This window comes from Convolutriloba macropyga, chromosome 9, assembly GCF_964194025.1.
Source record: "Convolutriloba macropyga chromosome 9, txConMacr16.3, whole genome shotgun sequence".
Classification (NCBI taxonomy): Eukaryota; Metazoa; Xenacoelomorpha; order Acoela; family Convolutidae; genus Convolutriloba; species Convolutriloba macropyga.
Window position 1 is genome coordinate 7,837,111 of NC_134476.1, and position 22,177 is coordinate 7,859,287.

Below are 22,177 nucleotides of genomic sequence, written 5' to 3' on the forward strand. Positions count from 1 at the left end.
AAAAGTGCCCTAACAGAGGCGGAATCTTGCTAAAGCCCAGTATAATTGGCGAAACAATGCAATGTTATATTGTTACCCGTGTTAAAACAAAAACATTAGTTGCTCCGTCCTAAGATTTAACTGAAGAGTCAGGATCAGCACACATATGACAATGGTTTAAATAGTACTAGTATAAAGTTTTATTCAGTATGTGCAAGCCCATTTTGCACCATTCTGATCTCATTTAGTGCCTCTTTCAGCTCTCGCCCTCCGAAATATCACTACCGAGTTTTCTTTTCAGAATGGGACTGCTTTTGTTATGCTGCAAGAGACTTCATGCCCGTGCTTCGTTTCCTTTTGTTTTGCTAATGTTTAGTTGACTTTGTTCTCTTGGTGCTCGACCTGTGGCGTTCTCCGGCGACTGGCGAAATCTTATTAAGGCCCTCTCAGATCGTTTCTAATTGCCTTCGGGGCTCTGTCCATGTTATGATAATTCAGTGTTATCAGAGGCAAAGCGAAGGGGGCAAAAAGGCAGAGAAGTAAGCCACAACGTTAGTATTTTATCACAAAACTTTAAGTTGGTCCGCATTCGAGCTGAATTTTGGAAGAGTAATAGTTGAGACTTTTTCCAGTAATGAAAAATGTCAAATATTGTCTTGTTTTGAAAAACTGAGAAAATAGTTTCCTTAGAAATCTTTGCTGACGCCCCTTTTTTTGTCAATTAATCAACCAATCAATCTTTACCCACACAAATTCGACTTCAAAGAACTTAAAAGATAGTAAACCATTTTTCGAAAAGATATATTTTCCATTTTCTGACATTTTATTAGACCCCAACGACATTTTATTCGATCAAACTTTTATATAATAGATTATTGATAATTGTCAAATTCAAATCTGAAGCATCTGCAACTGGGTTCAGTGCTTCGATTTAACCTTTTTAAGCTCCATGGTTTTGACTTAGTCAGAACTAATCACGTCACTTTCCCATTGAATATCCCTAATTACTTCAACAAATTGCCTAAAAAATGAAACTTTGTCAACAGCAGACCGCACAGCAGACCATACAAAAGATCAAAAGCTTTGTAAAAATTGATCAAAAAATGACACATACAATTCGGATAACCATAAGAATAATCGAAAGCAAACAATAACACAATGTTTTCGTTATAGATTCGTCCTGTAAGCGAACCATCACTCTCAACGTTATCGTGTTTTCTCATCCCTATCAACCCACTATAAATTGTTTTTTTAACTTATTTAACACTGCAATATTTTATTTAACAACGCAATAATTTAACCTCTACATTCTTTCACCCCGATTTTAACATTCATATATAAGAAGATAAATAAGATTAATTGAAATCTAATGAGTCCCATTAATAGAAATGAATCATTTTCACACCTGTCATTTCAACCGGATTTCAATTTAAATTATTGGCTCATAATTGTCAAAGAACAAACCTAAGGACTCGATTACTAAGTGTCAAATTATAACCATTAGCCGATTACTTATTTCATCTGGCCCCAATTAAAATTAATTGAGAATAGAATCGAACTCTAACATTTTCTGTTTCAGTGCATCTTGACAACAGCATAGCAACCAATTTTGAATATCCCATCTCTTTTTCAAAAACAAAAATATTGACAGTAGATGAGTGTTATAAAAAACGAGTACATAAGTATTCCATTGCCTGGAAATGCCCTGAATATCAAAATTTTAGATGCAACGTTTCTGCATTTACACCCTATGGCCAACTAATTCTCTTAAACGGTGAGCACAGTCACCGTGTTTTCATTGGGACGCGGGCCACTGTAAACATTTTAAAAGTGATCAAAGATTTGAGTACTTATTGTCCTGAGCAGCCGTAGCCTCCGCAAAACTACCAAAAACAGAAGTTCTCTCGACCCGATATGCGTTGTGTCTGAACCCAATTTAATACAAAATCTCAGCTTTTAAGAAGTAATATACAGACTTTCGTGAACAAAACCGCGGACCGGCAATTTAAAAATCCATTTTTGGCAAAGCGTTTGAACAGTTTGACAGAGTAAAACAAGACAAGGAGCGCAAGTTAATTTCTGGGTTATTCGTAAAAGCTATCAGTTCGCAAGGTTCTAAAATTTGGCTAGCGGACGGAACTTTCAATTTATCACCTAAACAATTTTATCACATTTAGACCCTTGATGTAAAAAAATGACGGAATTGCTAAGGCTTGATTGTATGCTAAATTTCCACACGAAAAAGAAAAACATACAACCGATTACTCGATGCTTTGGAAATTATTGCTCCAAACTCCGAGCTCGATAAGTTTTTGCTTGATTTTTAACTTGCCCCTATATATATATATATATATATGCCTTCCCAAAACACCATCCAGATTCAAAGTTATTGGACTGCTATTTCAACTGAACCAAAACTTTTTAAGGAAAATTGGATAACTTGGTTTGAAAAAGCTGGTATCAGAAAATCATTAACTGGCCGTAGCTCTTAAAACGATCCCTGATGTCATTTTCGAAAAAAAAGTAAGTGAAAAAATTCTTTGAGTTTATTATCGAGGAAACAACTAATGTGGCAGATCAAAAGCATTTAGATAGCTTTGTCATTGACAAACCGAAAATCGTTCTTTATATTTTACTCGTTTTATACTCAATGTTCCCTTTTGAATCGTCCTTATAAATTCCTGCAAAAAATCTGGAATCAAACAGGACATTACAAGAACAACTATTGCTTTCGAGGGTTGGCAATATGGAATACAACCCTTTCTCAGGGGATACCATGCCAGAATTTGGAAACTTTCGGCTAATTTGCAAAAAGAGGTTGCCGTGCAAAAATTAAATTTTGAATGCCTTTACCTGACCTGACAAAAACATCCCCAGAATAAAAACTATGACAGCTTGTAAAGAATGGTTCAGAACTAGAGGAAGATTAACAGAGACGAGATTGAACAAAATTTTAATTGCTTAGCAGAATCCACTTTTCTGGCTCTCTTTCAGAAAACGCATGATCAAAAACTCCATTCTATATTTCATGTTCCTAACTTCCTTCTTAGCCTTGAATTTCTTTCAGCGAGTTGACTTGAACAATTATTGACTTTTGGGTCCTGTTCCACCGACACTTCACCGGTTAAACAAAATCTAAAATCAACATGACTCCTCTTCGAGTCCTATTAAACATGTATGTTGTCCTCTTAAATTTTTAACAAGTAGCGCAAATCTATATCTTTCTGAGAACATCAGATGAAATTTCCTTCAAAACATAACGATTAGAGCACATGAATAAATTAATTAAACAATTTAGTCGAATTTCATTAAAATTCAATTTTCGCGGCAAAACTTTAGCGATAAAATCGATTTTCTTCGGTGAGTATTTGAGGTCTGGGAGTTTTCACAATTAGTAAGAGGTCAATTCTATTAAGCTATAATTATAAAGAGAGTAAGTAAAACCAATTCTTTCAAAAGATTCCAGATCTTTGTGACTGATTGATGAACAGAAAAATAAATATCACTTATTTGCTTCTAATTTGAACTAACTACTTAAATTTTCCAATTTACAGATTATCACGATGGGTGGTATAACCTACAACGACAATTTGAAAGGAAGAGTTTATGAATCTCAAGACTTAATATTGACACATTTGATTGCAACCGCTAATCGATATAAACGGTAGTATTTTATATACAAGCCCTGTCAAAACTACTATGCTAAACGTCCGTAAAACAAGGGACACATTTAACGAACAATGTAAAGCTGACAGCCCTTTAGAAAACGTTTTTTTTTGTTTCAGAAATTAGGTTAAAAATAGGCGGTTGCAATATCTGCTCAAAAAATAATCCCTGGTGTATATATATAACTCCTAAGTGTCAATACATCGATCTGGTTGTAAATAACATTTTCAGGAATATTATGTTAACGTCTACAGAAAAAATCACATTTAATTCAAATCTGGATGATCTTCATTCAAGTGAACTTGCAACCCATCACAATCCGGGAATTCGACCCTTTCCTCAACGCATAATGGACAAGGGAACCTCTCCTGCCTTTTCTGATTCGGTTGTTGTCTCTGTTCGGTCTTCTTTCCACCACCTCCACCCACAAACATTCCATACGCCTGTTCCAAGAATCCACTCGCTCCACCTCGACTGTTCCGATTCGCAGGTGTGGGTTGACCCCCGACAGCTCCTCTTGCCGAGGCACCGCTTTGCTCTAAAACTGTGCTTCTATTCATGTAGTTATCATCCAAACTTTCGTAAAAATGATCCTGTAAAGTTCCGTAACTGCCAGAGTTACTCAAATCACCTCGACGCAATTGATTCTGACTTCCATAAATTCTCGGATCCTGGCTCTCTATTGAGTAGTTTCGTCCATTGTTACTAGAGCGACTAACACTTCGGTCTCGCCCCAAACTTCGGTCTCGACCCTGATTTCGATCGCGGTAACTGCCGCCACCACTACGGTCTCGTTGAAAATCGCGGGCGTTGCCTGATCGTTCCCGGCTGACTGGCCGAGCACCCTGACGTCCTGAATTCCCGTATCCATTCACACTTTTATTAGCGTTGTTGTTTTGAGGTCGGTTGTTCCTCTGCAACGCCCAGTGATCGTCTTCTTGCTTCAGCCTTCCTAGCTTTGTGATCTCAGCTCGTAAATCAGCCTCCTTTTCTGACCATTTTACTTTCTCCTGGTCATATTCGTCTTTGATCCGATTTGCTCTGTCTCGCTCGTCTTTGAAGTCTTCTTCACGAACTGCGACCTGAACAAATTAAAGTCATTTCACAAAATAAGCATATATGACTAGCGTCGTACGAATTGCTCTCAGCAGCTGATAAAGCCAGGGGCTGTAGCCTGGATAAATTTTCTATGGGTGCAAAAATCTCTTTTATATATAATGTGTCCCATAAACTTGAAGAAGCCAACGTTCGAAAACCTCAAAATTGTACAATTGAGCATCAATGTGGTCATTTGAATGTCAACGCTTTATCCATTAGGCTTCTATTTGTCAATTTGTTCTACATCTTTTAATTGAAACACGCATGTGCAAGTTTTAGAATGCCAGATTTTATCAGTGCCAGATTTTAGAATGCCAGATCTTGCTTCACAGTGCCAGATCTTAAAGTACTCAAACATGTAAAAACGTGTTTTTCATTTGAAATTGAACGTACAATTGTTAAGCCCCACAAAGTTTCATATAATTCAGGATTCGATTCTTTTTTCACTTCATTCCATCTTTTGCAGATGTTTTGCAACCATTGAGGTTTTTCACAAGTCGTTTTTGCCAGTGTTGTATCCTCGTTTGTCATTCCTTTTTGAAGAGAATAAACTCATTTCTTTTATTTGAAAAAAGAAACAAAGACAATTTGATAAAAGAACACCTATGATTCCGAAGTCCAAAATGGTTTTAAAGAGATTCATCAGGAAAAGGGCTGATAGTCTGCAAAAGTGATTTTTCTGTAAAAAAAAATAGGATGTATTCGGTCCCCCAAATCACCTGGGACATAACCTCCAAAATAATGTTTAGCGTAGTGGCACCAGAGTGCAATTATAGTATGTGGGTGTAATTATAAGCACTAATTGGATGGAGGTAAAGACCTTGAAAGTTATATTCTTTTCGCAATCAAAAACTGTAATCAGTTTTGCAAAAAAATGTTTTTGATCGAACTTGCACAACGCGTGTTTCGAAATGCTTACATGACTCTGCTTAAGTCACCTCGAAACTCTGCAAACATCTCGAACCGCTTCGCTGTTCTCAATTAAAGCCAACTTTCTCAGCGACTTCATCAGAGTTACGTAACCTATATCTAAATTTGGACCTTTGAACACTGTGCTGTGGCTGTCGCAGTTTTACGCGACTCTGATAAGTCACTGAGAACGTCTGGCATTAAACGAAAACCACGCAGCGGTGCGAGATCTTTGCCAGAGTTTCGAAGCGACTTTAGCAGAGTCGCGCAACCATTTCGAAACACGCGTTGTGCAAGTTTAGTCGAAAACATTCCAGTTTCAAAAAAAGGGACAATTTTTGATTGCAAAAAGAATATAATTTCAAAGATCTACACCCCCATCCAATGAGTGCCCACAGTTACACCCACACACAACAATTGCACTATCATTGCAGCACGCTTAACACCATTTTCGATGTTAGGTCTAAGCTGATTTGGGACAACCGAATATATCCCATCTTTTGCATTAAAAACAGGAAAATCACTTTTGCAGATTATCAACCATTTTTCCATTTTCCTGAGGAAACTAATTGGAACCATTTTTAAATTTTGAACCATTATGAATACAACACGAGAAAACAACAACGGAAAAAACTACAAGTAAAAAATTTAATGGCTGGAAAACCTAGAGATGGCTTGAAGCAATTCAACAACAGATTATGAAACGTCGCAAATTTATATCCCTAATATGTGCTCATAGTTGGTCTGTATTTAACAAATGTACACATTCTTGTCTGACGCAGTAAAGATCTGGCATTCCAAAACTAGCGCGTGTATTCTTTTCAAGAGACCTTCCCTTATTTCAACTTTATGGGACACGCTATAGCAATTTTATTACTGAGTGAGATTAATGAAATAAGCAATTGAGAGAAAAATGAAGAACACAAGTATGAAAAAAATCACTTAAGGAGTCCAAGAATGTTTTGGAACTAAAGCGAAAAAACGTCAAACAACAATTCTGCATTAAAAAAAGACACAATGGCAATACTGAATCTAACTGATTTACGAAAGAAGAGTATTTGAAAGTACTTATATAATGAAGTGGTCCGAGATTTTAGATCAGATCATTGGACATCAGAATGAGCTAAAAAGTTTCATCACTTCAAAAATTCTCTGACAAAGATTTACTTTATAGCATGAATGCAAAGAAGCATATAGCTCTCTTAAAGAAACTTTTCGCATTGGTTCAATTTTCAAAATTCGGTATTAACATAAAATTAAAATTCCATACTCCAATGAGTGCCTATAGTTACACTCACACACAACAATTGCACTATCATGACAGCACGCTTAACACCATTTTGGATGTTAGGTCTAAGCTGATTTGGGACAACCGAATATATCCCATCTTTTGCATTAAAAACAGGAAAATCACTTTTGCAGATTATCAACCATCTTTCCATTTTCCTGATGAAACTCTTTGGAAACATTTTTAAATTTTGAATCATTATAAATACAACACAAGAAAACAGCAACGGAAAAAACTACAAGTAAAAAATTTAATGGCTGGAAAAACTCGAGAGGATGGCTTGAAGCGATTCAACAACAGAATATGAAACGTTGCAAATGTATATCCTGAATATGTGCTCATAGTTGGTCTGTATTTAACAAATGTACACACTCTTGTCTGACGCAGTAAAGATCTAGCATTCCAATACTATAACGTGTATTCTTTTCAAGAGACCTTCCCTTATTTCAACTTTATGGGACACGCTATAGCAATTTTATTACTGAGTGAGATTAATGATATGTGCAATTGAGAGAAAAATGAAGAACACAAGTATGAAAAAATCACTTAAGGATTTCAGGAATGTTTTGAAACTAAAGCGCAAAAAGGTCAAACAACAATTTTGCATTAAAAAAACATCAGCAATACTGAATCTAACTTATTTACGAAAGAAGAGTATTTGAAAGTACTTAAATAATGAAGTGGCCTGAGATTTTAGATCAGATCATTGGATATCAGAATGAGCTAAAAAGTTTCATCACTTCAAAAATTCTCTGACAAGGGTTTACTTTATAGCATGAATGCAAAGAAGCATGTAGCTCTCTTAAAGAAACTGTTTCGCATTGGCTCAATTTTTAAAATTCGGTATTAACATAAAGTTAAAATTCCATACTCTAAACTAATGATGATGATAACAATGAAATACTCTCTAGTGACAAACTCGATTTACAAAGAAAGAGGCAAAGGTGGAGGGGTAGCTTTTATCATTACTGACTCAATTATGTTTCAAGAACTTTAGACTTCTGAAAAACACCTAGGAGTTCATGCCCAAAAATAGATCGAGTTTGTAAAAAAAACTTACAGAGGCAACTGCTCTAAACTCTGGAGCAAAGTAAAAGGACTTTCGTCAAGTAACGCTAACAGCTCCTGCAAACAGAACAAAACACTCTGACACCAAGAATACTCCTTACCAAGATCCAAGAAAATGCGCCAACAAGTTCAACCATAAACACAATACAAGACGAAATGAAAAAAAAACAAAAAACACTAAGAATAATAAGGAAAAAAAACTAATCCCTGATCCCAGATAGAATAACTCGAATCCACCGGGGACCGCATTTCATTCACTATGGCGTAGATACAGAAAGGTCGCCGCACCACAGGAAAGTTGTGGATAGGCCGTCACACTACTATTAATATATCTATCTATATTATGATACAAATGCAACTAGGGTACCAGTTAAAAAAGGCAATAAGCGCCGGTATCCCGTCCAAATTACATGCGAATTGCAGCTCTGTGCGACAGGTACAACAAATATAACCGACTAACGTCGGTCGAAGTGCTCTCAAACGAAAGGCGAGCGGTTGGCTTCGTCAATAGCTATAGTGAGGCTACCATTAGCATAATTGAAGGGGCGTGAGGTGAGCGCAGTGGGGGGCAACTGGGGTGGCGGCAACAGCGGTGCGGTGGGGGGCAGTGGGTGGCAACGGTGGGAGGGCGGTCTTTTGGCTGCACGGGGCATTTACGGCCTAAACGATGTGCAGGAGGTCTGATGGTATAAGTCTTCAAAACAGCTTCTGTGAAACGCGTACTGGTAGACTAGTGAGCTGAAAGGCTCTAAGAGCACTTAACACCCGCTGGGTGCTACCTGTTTATCCCGTTTTTGAGGACGAAAAGTCAGACCAAAATCCGGTCAAGCAAAAAATCGCATAAACAAGATCGACACGACTAATGTAATTACTACAAACTTAGTTTGAGAGCAATTAACAATAACATATACAAATCTACAAATTTTCCTTACAAGTGAAAAATAGTAGCACGGCATAGAAAAAAGCATAGAACTGGAAGAGCCATTGGACGTTGGCTGTCACCTAAGAGTTTCTGGTTAAAAGAAAAACCACACATATGCACCCTACTAAAAACACACGCGCTACCGGATTATAAATTCTGAATGAGAAAAATATAAATCAGGCAAAGTTAAGAATTGAAGAATGGAAAGTCAAACAAGGAGGCGGAAATCAATCAAGGAAGAAAAATCACAAAAAACTAACAAACAAACAATTGCTACATAACTCGTTTGAGAGCAATTAAAAACGTAGAAAAAACACCTCTAGTTGTAGCTGTCTCAGAGAGCTGCAATTCGCTGTTTTTTTGGCGGGATATCGGCGCTTATTTTTGTTTTTAACAGGTTCCTGAGTTGCATTTAAATACTACCAAAATTAGATATATCAGTAGTCTGACAGCCTATCCGTAACTTGCTTGTGGAGAGGCAACCTTTCTGCATCTACACCATGGCGGGTGACATGCAGTCACCGGGTAGCGGGGACCAGCAGGGGCATCTTCAACATCGGGAGAAAGAGCCAAGCAGGGCGGATTTTTCTGTGCAGTGTGTTCGTGTTGGACTGATGGCATTAGGACTAGACAATTAGCTACCTCTACTGGTCTTTCACACAGGTCCGTTGTGTCCTTTCTGTAGTTGCAAAAATGATTCACCTCATGCCGTGCTACTTCATATTTGCGACAGCAGTTATCAACATTGCTCAAATCCTACTCAAGTAAGAGAGCAGCAGGGGGCAGTATCCAGTTCCCAGTTGTGCCAATCCGATACGTGCAACTCGTGGCAGCAGAGTTTGTAATTTGTCCACTATCTTTGGTGGAGCTGCGCCTAGAGGCGTGATGTATAGGTTCAGCTGAGTATGTACCCTGTGTCGGTAAATGCTTATTTTGTACTCTTTGCTATGTTCTTTATTATTGTTGGTGTGGTTTCATGCAGTCCCTTTAAGTATCATTGTGTCAGTCTCGTGAGAAGAAAATTGATTGGAGAGCTTGCTTTGTGATCATTACCGTGGTTCTGATAACTGCGGTCATGAATTAGAGCGCTAAAACTCCTGAACAAACAAGCAGCAATTCACCCTGATTGTAAGTCATTCATATCATATTTTTACACAGCGACTATTGTTCGAAGAGAAATGTTTTGCTGTACTAGTAGTTGATTCGTTTGTATTACCATTTACCGACTCCTGCCGCAGTCACTGAGTGTCTTTTCTGCCATCCCAGTCGCTACCATCAATCTTGATGATTTCGTTTTGCTTTTGTAGTTTCCTCTTGGCGCTCTTTATATTTCTGGAAAATTATGCATACTATCAAAGATGACAAGTACCTTAACTTTCGACTCCACTGGTATTTGCGAACTGTTCATAGTGAGGTGTGGGTACCAATTTGCCTCCTTGCTCCCAGTTGTGGACAGTGGCACTTGATTTTTTAGCTGATATCTTGATTCTAGCGATTCCTGTAAAATCATTAGCTAGGGAATTATAAAGTCACGTAAAATTTCGAATTGTAAGTGATAATGCTGCAGTTATATCGTCAGCATAAGACGTGATAGTTATATCCTTCGAGGGTATACGCAGCTTGCTCATGTAGATGTTGAACAGCACTGGCGAGAGTATACCACCTAGGAGGACACGCTGACTTTTCTCCTCTTATATTCTTTTTATTGTTATATTCTACATAACAACGCTTTCCCTGTAAGCATGAGGCGACCCATCTTTTCCTACTATTCGGTAAAGACGCCTCAAGTATGTTTGTTAGTACTAGGTATGCTTGTGCTATTATGATCAGAAGTGTTGAAAGCGCCGGTAAAATCTAAGGCTACTAGTAGAGTACGGTTGCAAACTTTCTTCTGATTAAGGCCTGATGTTCTTTTAGCAGATGCTTTCTTCTGATTTTCTTTTAGTGGATTTTCTGTATTATCATATAGTAAAGTTTTCTTTTAGATTTCAAAGGGGAGAGAAGTTCAATTGGCCTGAAGATTTTTGATTCGTCTATGGTTTTCCCAGCTTATGTAGATGTATATCGCAGACAACTTTCCACATGTTTGTAAATTTCGAACTGTTTTTAGAAATGTTTATGGTGTCAGTGAGGTATCCGGTGTAGGTGGATTGGCGCTATTCGATCTGAGCCCACTGCCTTACTTTTCTCTGTCTCTTACAGCTTTCACCGTGTTACACTTAGACATTCTGCCTTCCATATCCAGTTTTCTTATTTTCTTAGTGTAATTTTCTGTTTTTCAGTTTTCTTGGGGTGTGGATTCTACCTTTGGTTAAACTTGCATTTTCTTTTGAATCATTTTAAGGAGTAATCTTCTTTCCGTTAAAGCATATGGCTCTGTTTGCAGATGGTTTAGTGTTACTTGATGCAAGTTTTTTTTTACTGTGCTCCTGAGTTTAGAGCAATTACCTCTGCTAGTAAGCGTTTGTCCAAATTCACTCCAGTTTTTGCGCTTTTGACTTTGAACAAGTTTTTTTATTTCATGATTTCTTGAGTTTCTTTGGGGTCCCCGGATATTTTTATGAATTTCATTTTTTTCAGAAAGCTTTGAGTTTCATCGTTTTACTGCTTCGCTGGTTTCTTCCTTGTGGAAAACATTAAACTAGCAAAAATACTCTCTGCGAGTTACGTGTTCGAGAGACCAAGTGCACTGAACTTTGTTTAAAAGCAGTTGCCTGAGATTAGTATCCAGTTGACATTGCACGGATTAAAATCAAACTCGGAAGGGTAATCAGAATGAAAACAGTCAACATGCCGTGACAAAAAACTAAGCCCATCGAGCAAACATGATGTTAGCGAAAAATACCAACAAAACTAATAATTGCAGCAATTCTTTTAATAGACGTCAACAAAGATAATTAATTGACTTCATTATTGGTTGCAGTCACCTTTTGAACCAGCTATCATATTTTCACACAAAATAGATACCTGTGCTTTAAGGACATCTTTTTCATCGTTTAAGTCTCTCACTGATTTCTTGCAATCAGCAATTTCCTTCTCCTTTTGAGTCACCAGAGCTCTGAAGTTTTCACTCAGCTTTTCTTTCTCCAAAAGACTTTGATACACCGTTTCTGCTTTCTGCTTCACATCAACAAGCTCGTTCTTCACTGCCTCGTTTTCCATCCGGAGGCTAGCATTTTCGGCACTAGCAGCACCGTTACCGTTCAAACTGCGCAAATGATCCTGCATTTTCTGAATATATTCGCCATATTTCTGCAACTGTTCGTCTTTTTCTTTGATAGCTTCCGTGGCTCTCTTTAAATATAATAGCACGTCCTCATATGGCGGGTTCTGTTTAGCCAACTGATCGAGTTTCGGCAAAGCCTCGTTGAAACTTAATTTAAGCTCTGCGATTTCTCGTTCTCGCGCCTCCAACTGCACTTTGCAACGTTTCAGCTCCGTTTCCAGTCTTAAATCACTCGTTCTGTCCTCTTGCTGCTTCTGCATGGTTTCAATGATTGACCTTAAATTACCCTGGGTTTGTTCAAGGTCCTTGACGTGCTTGCGTTGATTCTTCAGTTCTGTTTCCGATTCCTTTAACTTCTGCTTAGCATCCCGCATTTCTGTGTTAACTTCGACAATTTCAGCCGTTCTTTGTTCGAGTTCTTGGCGACATTTTTCAGAGCCATTTTTCAAAGACTTCAATTCGTCGTTCCTCAACGCAAGCTGGAGGTTGAGGTCATCAACTTGTTTTTCTAATAGGCCTCCATTTTGCCTAGAACTCTCAACTTCTTGTTGCAAAATTTTGTTTTCCTCTAAGAGCTGATCAAGTAGTTTTTGGCTTTGATCTTTGTTGCTTGATTCATTACGTTGCAAGTTCTCATACTCAAGTTTTAACCGTTCAAAGTTAGCTTCAACTGACTGAAGCTTAGATTTGAGGTGGGAATTTTCTTGCTCCACTTTCTTCTTTTGATTTTCTTGAGATCGAATTAGGTTCTGGTATTGTTGTTCATTATCCGTTAAAGCTTTCTTTAACTCTTTGTTCTCATTCTGAAAAGCTCTGAGTTCCTCCAAATGTGGTGTCCCGGTATCTCTCATCATTGCCACTTGGATCTCAAGTTTCTCCTGCAACTTCTGAAACAAAACAGCTAACAAGTCAGTCTACTTACATATTCAGTCCAATCTTATCTTTTACCTATACATGCTGCGTACCGTTTCGGAAAACCTACTTAATTTTAGATAAGAAATAAAACCCCACTTGGCTTTTAACGAGGTGCGCATTTAGTCTTAGCGGCCCGTGCGACTTGATATGAAACTATCACACCAAACAAAATAATCGCGACCAATCGTGCAATAAAAAAACCAATCAAAATCCAATGGAATGCTAGGTCCATAACAAAAACCGATTCTAATCGTTTTCAGGTAAATAAAGCCTCGATAACAGCTTTGGTTAATCGCGTACTTAGAGACTAGTAAGGCTCAAGAGAGCTCCTCGGCCACTTATGGCCCCCCGAGCACTACCTGTTATCCTGTTTTTGAGGACGAAAAATCAATGGGTCAGACGAAAAATCGGTCAAGCAAAAAAGACCAAAGGACAAATATAGCTGCTACAAACTTCGTTTGAGAGCAATTAAAAACAAACCCAGCGGATTGCCGAAAAATAGCCGCCATTGATTCCCATAACCACGATTGGGATTGAAAGAATAGAAGAAAATAAAGACAATTGATTTTTGTGCTAAAATTATTAAAGTGCGAAGTATTTTATGTCATTTCGTAGTTGAAAATAATCCGGTTTCTAGTGCGGGGATACAGGGGCGGGCTAGTGTCAAAACCAACGAGCATTACAGATGGTAACTAAGACTTATAAAAACAAAGTATAAGTAACGGGAATCTATAATTGAGTTTTATGGGTTTATCTCGTTTGTATTTCTGATTTCGTTTTTGTTACTGACTCTGCTCATTTTGAATTGCTTTGCTGAGCAGCTGCTGTCTAAAAACAGAACAAGATAAGAGTGAAACCAGCCTGGAGAAGTGAAAAAGGCTTTACGCACAAAGTCGAAAAAGCGGCGATATTAGGTAAAGCAAAATAAACTTTTGTTCGACGAAGTAAAAAAAGACATAGCAGGACAAGAACAAAACAAGCAAGACTAAAAAATCAGATCCATTTTTTAAAGACATGGTCAAAATCAAAAAACGACTTCTAGGAACTCATAACACAAATAAAATTCCCAGGTTTCTTATTATCAACCGATGAAACCTGTCATCAATGTGATTAAGTGATAAAACAGCATTAAGTTCAATAAATCTTGCAAAAACTCTAAATATTCGCTAATAGTTTTTTTTAAAAAAACGGGCAGCTTATAAGTCAAAGAAAGCAATAGCTATGAATATAAAATATTTTCAACAAGAAGAAAAGATTTTTAAAAGGAATAAAAACGGTTAATAATGAGACAAAGATATTAGATAACACAGTTAACAACAAAAACTCGCAAGACTCAAAAATTCTATTACATTTCTTGAAAACAATTGATGTCAAAGTCATAGAAGGCATCGGCTTTGAACAGAAACGATTCAATCAACTAAAAAATAACCCGTATTAGTAACCTATGAGGCCGGTTATTAATGAGAATAAACAAGAAAACAAAAGTCGAGTACAAAAACTCGAGAATAACTTGAGAAAAATAGGTGTCAACGTCATGAAAACTTATAAGCTAATAACTCGGACCATCGATTAAGATGCTGTGCCCCTCATCATCAACCAAAGAGACCTGTCATTGATGATAAGACAACAGAAAATATGTTGAAAATGGGCAAAATCAAATATTCTTTAATGTTTTCTGACAGTGTTCAGGTTATAAAAAGTTTCAGCTGCCCCTTGAGAATCAGAACACATACCTATCATACTAAAACCACTCAAGGAAAATAAACTGAAAACAAGTCAAATTGACGCAAGTGAAAAACTTCAAAAACTAAAAATTTGTTCAAAATCAATCAATTTCTGACTCCACTTTAATGGTAGTTTTTTTTTAAAAAAATCACTGCTTAACCTTCTCTAATTTTTGCTCCCTTTAGTACTTCAGCGTGACTAAAAATAACCACTCTAATTTGACTCTCACTGACGTGAAAAAGCGTGAACAGATATTTAAGACAGCACACCAATACAATCCAAATTCTTTGGATTGTAAAAAATTGGAGCCCTATAATAGCCGGCTGAGAATATGAGGGCGGCCATAAAACATAACCGACTAATATAATGGCGGGGCTTCAAATGACGTCACTAATGATTATTATATACCACTAATGAAATTTAGAATGAAAAAACCACACCAATTTAGGCGCACGTTTCTTATGACTCTCAGTAGTGAACTGCAGCCACTTGAGTTCAGCTGCTTACACTTGTCAATCAGAGAAATTTAGAACACGCAAAACGGAAAAGTCAAGAGCGCAAGAGTCACTCGAAAAGTCAAAACCGTTAAGCGAGAATTTTGCAATAAAAAAGACTGGTTTACAGTAATTGCTTCAAACTTCGTACAAGAGAAATTAATAATTCAACGTTTTTTTTTTGAAAATTATACGTTGCACCCGTAGTGTATATTACTTTCTACTTCCTTCACACAAGTCAATATAAGCCCAAAGATTGATCACCAACCTGAATCTCTTTGTTTTTCATTTCGACTTCATTCAGGTTGTGCTTGATGAATGAGTCTTCGCAGGTCTGACCACCGAAATCAGTCACAGCAGCATTAACCACGCGAACATTCTTTGATCTAGCGGCAGGAATTGGAATCGGAGGTTGCATTTCAGCGCCAAGATCAACAAAATTGGCATTTGACTGTTGTTCCGGTTTCTGCTGAGTTATCTGAAGTAGAATGTCTTTCTGTTTGGCAGCTGCAGGCTCAGTTGTCTGCAGCTGCGCTCGCATCCTATCAGCCAACGCTAACACTTCAGCCGTAGAGGGTCCCCCACTTTGTAAGTTTGTGCTGGAATCTATAGAGGTGTTTTTACTTGAGTCACCTGTAATCCAGGAAGCAAACTTGTCGATTTCATTTTGTTCCATTATAACTTCAAAATCATCAACTGAGTCAGGCGTACTTTGCCGACTAAAGTTTCCACCTTTCTGAGTTTTCAGGTATTTTTCTCTCTCATTGGGACTCAACTCGTCTGTTGTGATAACACTTCCATCTCGAGTCCCATAAATTGGCTCCTCCACGCTGGGACCCTGTGACAATTGGGAACTAGTGGTTGACTGATTAGAGACCCCGAAACGTCCCATATTGTAGCGATCAGTATGTAGATGGTAGCCCGATGCACCTTGACTGGCCATGCTCCTCTGGAATTTTATATCAAATAATTAACATGCAAACTGAAATGAATGACTGTGTTGCAATATGTTATGTTTAATTTGAACAAACTCAGCTCTGACGTCAGAGTTATTCTAGTTGTTGAATATAACTTCTGTTAATAGTAAAGCCTCAACATTCTATTCAAACCACACAATGACGATTCGCATAACAAGTTCTTAGATAATTACCAGAAGTTTTTCTCAGAAATAAGATTTAAAACAGACAAGGAAGGAGATCAAAGGCCAGTTTATTTACAGCTATGCTTGCAAACGGGGCTGTGTCTTAGCCGATGCATTACATGAACTAAACGTCAATTCAGCAACAAATTTCGGGTCTTTACCATTGCCCTCCCAAATTAGTGGTCATAACCTATAGCCCCCAATCACAGTAATTATACTATAATGGGGAGGGGGTGATATTTCGGGGGCGGGGGCTATACTGGGAAACACTTCGATGACATCATAGCCATTGTACTGAAGCAGGATCAGCTGTACAACGTAGGAGACAAGATCGAAAATTAGCTAAACTCAAACAAAATGATGCCAAACATCAAGAAGTCAACATTTCTCAGTCTGAGGCAATCTGCAAGCTACTTTGATGAATAAATCACAGTTATGAGTCAACGCAACTTAGGATTGATAGTGAACGGTAACCTCTCCTGATATGAAAACTGCACTCGCCGGGCAAGCAAAGCGATGAGTTCCCTGTTTCAGATCAAGCGAAGTCTCACAGAATTGATCAATCTACACAAAACAACGCTTATACCAGCTACGTAAGGACCATTGCAACCTACGCCTCATAGACATGGCTGCCAAACAAAGCAAACTCTGGGCAACTAGAAAGAGTCCAAAAGCTGGCCACTCGGTGGATTCTCGGGCCCGGCGAAGGCTGCTACGAAGGCAAAAGCTGATCGCTTCAATATGGGACGTTTCGGGGTCCAACTCCTCCTACCGCTCATTCTCTACAATGAAATGCACGATGTTCTAACGTTGCTAGCCCTGCTCATCGTTAAACATAACATCAAGAAAGCCCTACAAAACGCTTATGACGTTACAAGAGAGTTCCAAAGAGGTGAGTTCCCAATAGCCAAAACTTTGCTGCAAAAGCCTGCTTATTTCTTCGCACGAACAAAGAGACACTACAACAGCCTTATTCGCTCCCGTTCGATTTCACGAAAACCCCGACAAATACAGACGAGGAAACTGCCAATCTTTTTATGTGATCACGCCTTTATTCAAGTGACCACGCGCCTTAACGCCTTCAGATAAATTTGTATCTGAAGGCGTTAAGGAAGTTTATACAGAGAATCCATGTGCGCTCGAAAAACGGAGCTTTACCAGGAGTGCGCCAGATCAGGTCATTTTAAACCAAATTCGCATCAATGGTATTCCTGAAGCCAAAGCCAATTCAACTGAAGAACTGCTCAACGCGGAGCACAATCAAGTTGATAATTTAATTCATTTCCTTGGTGAACAAACAAATGTGCAGAACATCAGGAGGTTAGGGAAGCAGAATCCAAATCGGAAGCAGCCAAGAACCATGTTGGTAACTGTAAGCAGTCCGTGGGAAGTGAGAAACCTTCTCGCAAAAGGACGGAAGCTGGTCGATTATGACTTTCCTGTCTTCCTGTCAAGAGCTCAAGAAGAAATTCAAGTCGAGAAATCAATGCTACTCAAAAGGCGTGCCCTAATAGCCTGTGGAGCTCCGAAACTAGACATCCGTATTAAAAATCAACAGCTATACTTTAAGGGTCAAAAAGTAAAGGACCTGATTTTAACGAGTGAAGAAGAAAATGTTTTGAAACTGTCGCGTAATCAAAATTGACTACAAAATTCTCTTAGTTGCTTAGTTTTCGATACAAGAAGCCTCCTAAATTTAGATCGTCGAAGGAAGTTTGCTGTCGCGGCCGAAACCTCTACATATGACATCATCGCTTTAACTGAAACTTGGTTGACAGCTGACATCAGCGATAGTGAACTTTTCCTGCAAAATTATCAGCTCTACAGAAGCGAAGGAAATGCAAATCTGAAGAGCAAACATGGAGGGGTAATGATTGGCGTGCGGAACAACATTACTTCTTTCCCAATTGATGTTAACAATCTGAATGACAAAATAGCGTCTGCGTTTGCAGGTTCGCTCATAACTGTAAATAACGAAAAGGTACTAATTTTGTGTTTGTATAACCCTCCTAGTAACAGCAAATACCGAGTCACAATTGACGAATTCAACTCTTTCTTCTGCTTTCTAGACAACGATGAGTGGAAAGAGATAAAGGTCATAGTAGTAGGAGATTTTAATCTTCCTTCTGTCAATTGGAAAACATTAGAGTCAGCCGACTTATATGAGAAACAATTGATCGATCTATTTGATTGCCAAAATTTTATTCCCGTTGTTTTCTTTCCCACTTGTGGTAAAAACATACTCGATCAAATTTTCGTTAATGATGACAGCATAGTTATCGACGTCAATTGCGACGACTCTTTGCTCAAAACTTTTAGTTTATCTGATCACATACCTATATTATTAGATTTTGACCTGAGTCCTGCTAAGAACGAGAAAACCGAATTGCACAAAAGTTTGAGCTTCTGTAAATGCGATTACGTTGGTCTGAAGGAAAATCTAAGTCTTAACCCTTTTAATCCTATTTGTTATAGCAACTGCGATCGGATGCTCAGCGAGTGGTATCATTGGTTATTCGAGCCGATCACTAAATTCACACCAAGACGGAGTAAGCATAGATCCATTTTGCCACCCTGGATCACGCCTGCGACATCACATCTAATGAAAAAGCTTAACACGCTACAGAGAAAACAGAATTCACTAGCCAACAATGATTCGTTGAGACTCAAGAAAGAAAGGTCGAGAACCAGTCTAGCAGAAGCGGTAGACCTAGACCAAAAAAATTACGAATCAAAGCTTTTCAACTCACGAAATTCTCAAGCCATGTACAAGTATTTTAAAAGCTTACGAAAAGGACCGTCCGTTCCGCCACAGGTTAAATGGAACAAAGACGTAGCAAACTGTGATGCTGAAAAAGCCTCTCTCTTTAATAAATACTTCTGTTCAGTTTTCACCGTGTCATCGGTCTTCAAAAGCAGTTTGAATGAAAATAGAATTTTGAATAGTTTTACTGTGACGGAAGAAGCAATAGTTGAAATTCTTGGGCATTAGACGTATCAAAGTCATGTGGGCCTGATAACTTGCCTGCAGTTGTCCTCAGGAACTGCGCAAAAGAACTTACGAAATCCATTATTGAGTTATTCAGAAATTTTAGGCGCCTTGGAACCTATCCTAGTGCATGGAAAATAGGAGCAGTTAGCCCAATTTTCAAGAAAAAAGGATCAAAAGCAGATGTTGTAAATTATCGTCCTGTAACACTATTATGCATTGTCTCGAAAGTTCTAGAAAGATTGTTGTGTGGCTCAATTGTAAATTTTTTCAAAGGACTCATAACTGACTCACAGTACGGTTTTCGTGAAAGAAGATCAGTTATTCTTCAAATGATAACCTACTTAGATAAGATATACAAATTCTGTTCTGAGAACAGTCGAGAAAATAGCTCACTTCTCTTTGACTTTTCCAAAGCTTTCGACCAAATTGATCATGGAATACTTTCACGTAAGATCAATTGCATTGGAATAGGTGGCAAGCTGTTCGAGATTTTAAAGAGTTACCTGAGCGACAGACTGCAATACGTGAAAATTGGAAATCTAAAATCGAAGAATTCGCAGGTCACCTCGGATGTACCTCAGGGCTCAATACTTGGGCCCCTACTTTTTCTTATTTTCATTAATGACTTACCTGAAACTGTTTTCAACTCCAAAGTCTTTCTTTTTGCTGACGATCTCAAATTATTATATAATGAAAATCTTGGAAACGCACACGGAATCAAACAAGATCTAGATTCAATATTGCGTTGGAGTTACGAAAATAACATCAACTTCAATTTATTGAAATGTCAGTACATAAATTTCAATATCAAGTCGAAATTAGGTCCGGTTTTGGGTCAATGGTCGCTGGAACAATCGAGAACTGTGGAGGACCTTGGTATCACTATGAACGACAGCCTCACTTGGAAGGAACATGTAGAATTGCGGACTGGTAAAGCCTACAAATTCTTCCACCAAATTAAAAGAAACACATCATATCTCCTGACGGTTACTGCAAAACTAAATCTTTATAAGAGTACGCTTATTCTAATCTTAATCTATGGGTCTAACTGTTATATGCCTTCAAAATCTGACATGCGACTCCTTGAAAAATCTCAAGAAAAAGTTTCGAAATGGATCCTACCGAACCTTGATTATTGCGAACGACTGAGATCCCTGAACTTATTACCTCTCAACTATTACATTGTGCTAACGGATCTTCTCTTGCTATCGAAATTGGTGAACAATTATTATGCGTTCAACATCAGCGAGCATATTAATATTGTGCAAAGACGGTCAAGTTTTCGGTTTGTGTTGCCTGAAATCAAAAAAGAATTTCAGCGGTCAAATTTTTTCTATCGAACCACATATAGAGCAAATATCATTTATTCAAATGTTAATTTCTTTCAACCAGTCGGACTCAAAAATCGAATCTTAAACTTGATGTGGAAGTACTATAATATTTATTTCAGCATCGAAAATTCGTGTTCCATAACATTTATCTGTCTCTGCGAAAAATGTCGGTCCTCAAACGAAATAAACTTAACAAACAAACTTAAACTGGTATGATTCATCTATTTATATAATTTTTGCGGGAGCAGTCCCTCACGTTTGTGGAAGCCATAATAATAATAATAATAATAATAATAATAATAATATAGAAAGATCAACTTTAAAACGTCTTAAAATTGTCAGATCTATTCTGTTTCGCAACCCCCCCCCCCCAGTACGTTCTATGACCCCCAATTACAAATTACACGTTGTTATATAGCACGTTACCACGTAAGAAAATAGCACGTGCGCCTGGGGGTCATAAAAGACTCATGCCCACTAAGCTGGGGGGCCGAAACAGAATAGATCCAAACTGTCTGTGACAAATTTTCATTTCCATTGTAACGATGAATGGTACTGCCAAGTAGACGGCCTAGCAATGGGCGCATCTTTGGCGCTCATGTTAGCAAACATTTGGATGAAACCGTTCGAAGATAAACTAAAGAAAAGGTGTGTTCCTGAGCCACGCTTTAAGATCCCGGTGAAAAATACCCCGATTGTCGAGAAATTAGCAGTTTAGCCCTTTCCCCAAATTAGTGGTCACATAACCTATAGCACCCAACATAGTAATTATACTATCGGGGAAGGGGGGGGGGTAGAATTTTGGGGGCGGCGGGCTACACTGTGAAGAACTTCAAATTTCAATTTAGTCGGTCAAAGTTCAAACGATTAAGTTGTAGTAAAAAAAAATAGGTAAATTAAAAAATGCCCCTCACCAACACTGGGTGAATACTGGCTGGCCCCGGGCCCTCCCAGCACTACGCCTCATAAAGCATTTCATTGTTTAAATATATCAAAAAAATATATACACAAATCAGCTGAGGAAGTAAAACAAAAGACAGACAGCATTAGAAAACAAACAAATAATGACAAAAGTAGATGAGTCAAACTAACAGCCTCCCTTCTTCAACTACAGCTCCCATGGAGGCATCTACAATTTCGCGCCGCCTAAGCGTCCTTGAACCACGAAAGCAGAGGATAGAACACCTCAGGAGAGCAAAGTTGATTTTTGACCTTAGACACGGTATGATATCAGCGTAGCTGTTCTATTTTGGCGCAGAGATCTTTGATCCCAGTTTTTTCAGCGCTTTTGAAGCTGATGGGCCAGCTCCACTAGTGCATGCGAACACAAGCGGACAAAATGTTGCTTTCTCAACCTGTTATTTTTTGTTCATGCTTGTTCTTTTTCACAGATTCATGGTGCGTGTAGGCTTCGCTACTGCTT

General features: G+C 38.2%; 1 protein-coding gene across 1 annotated transcript; it reads right to left on the minus strand.

The window, feature by feature from the left end:
- Positions 1-3,409: 3,409 nt before the first annotated feature.
- On the minus strand, positions 3,410-16,345 carry LOC142345590 (uncharacterized). Its single transcript, XM_075397713.1, has 3 exons — positions 15,559-16,345; positions 11,898-13,043; positions 3,410-4,727 (listed from the first exon to the last, which is right to left on the minus strand). Exons 1-3 carry the CDS (start codon positions 16,231-16,233, stop codon positions 3,912-3,914), a joined length of 2,637 nt encoding a protein of 878 aa, XP_075253828.1. The 5' UTR covers positions 16,234-16,345; the 3' UTR covers positions 3,410-3,911.
- Between the last annotated feature and the right edge of the window lie 5,832 nt (positions 16,346-22,177).

Coding starts and splice junctions, on each gene's coding strand:
- LOC142345590 (XM_075397713.1), bottom strand. CDS start 16,233: ATGGCCAGTCAAGGTGCATCGGGCTACCATCTACATACTGATCGCTAC. Junction 13,044..15,558: donor TGAAAAACAAAGAGATTCAG/GTTGGTGATCAA, acceptor GTTTTGTTTCAG/AAGTTGCAGGAGAAACTTGA. Junction 4,728..11,897: donor AAGATGTCCTTAAAGCACAG/GTATCTATTTTG, acceptor TAATTTGTTCAG/GTCGCAGTTCGTGAAGAAGA.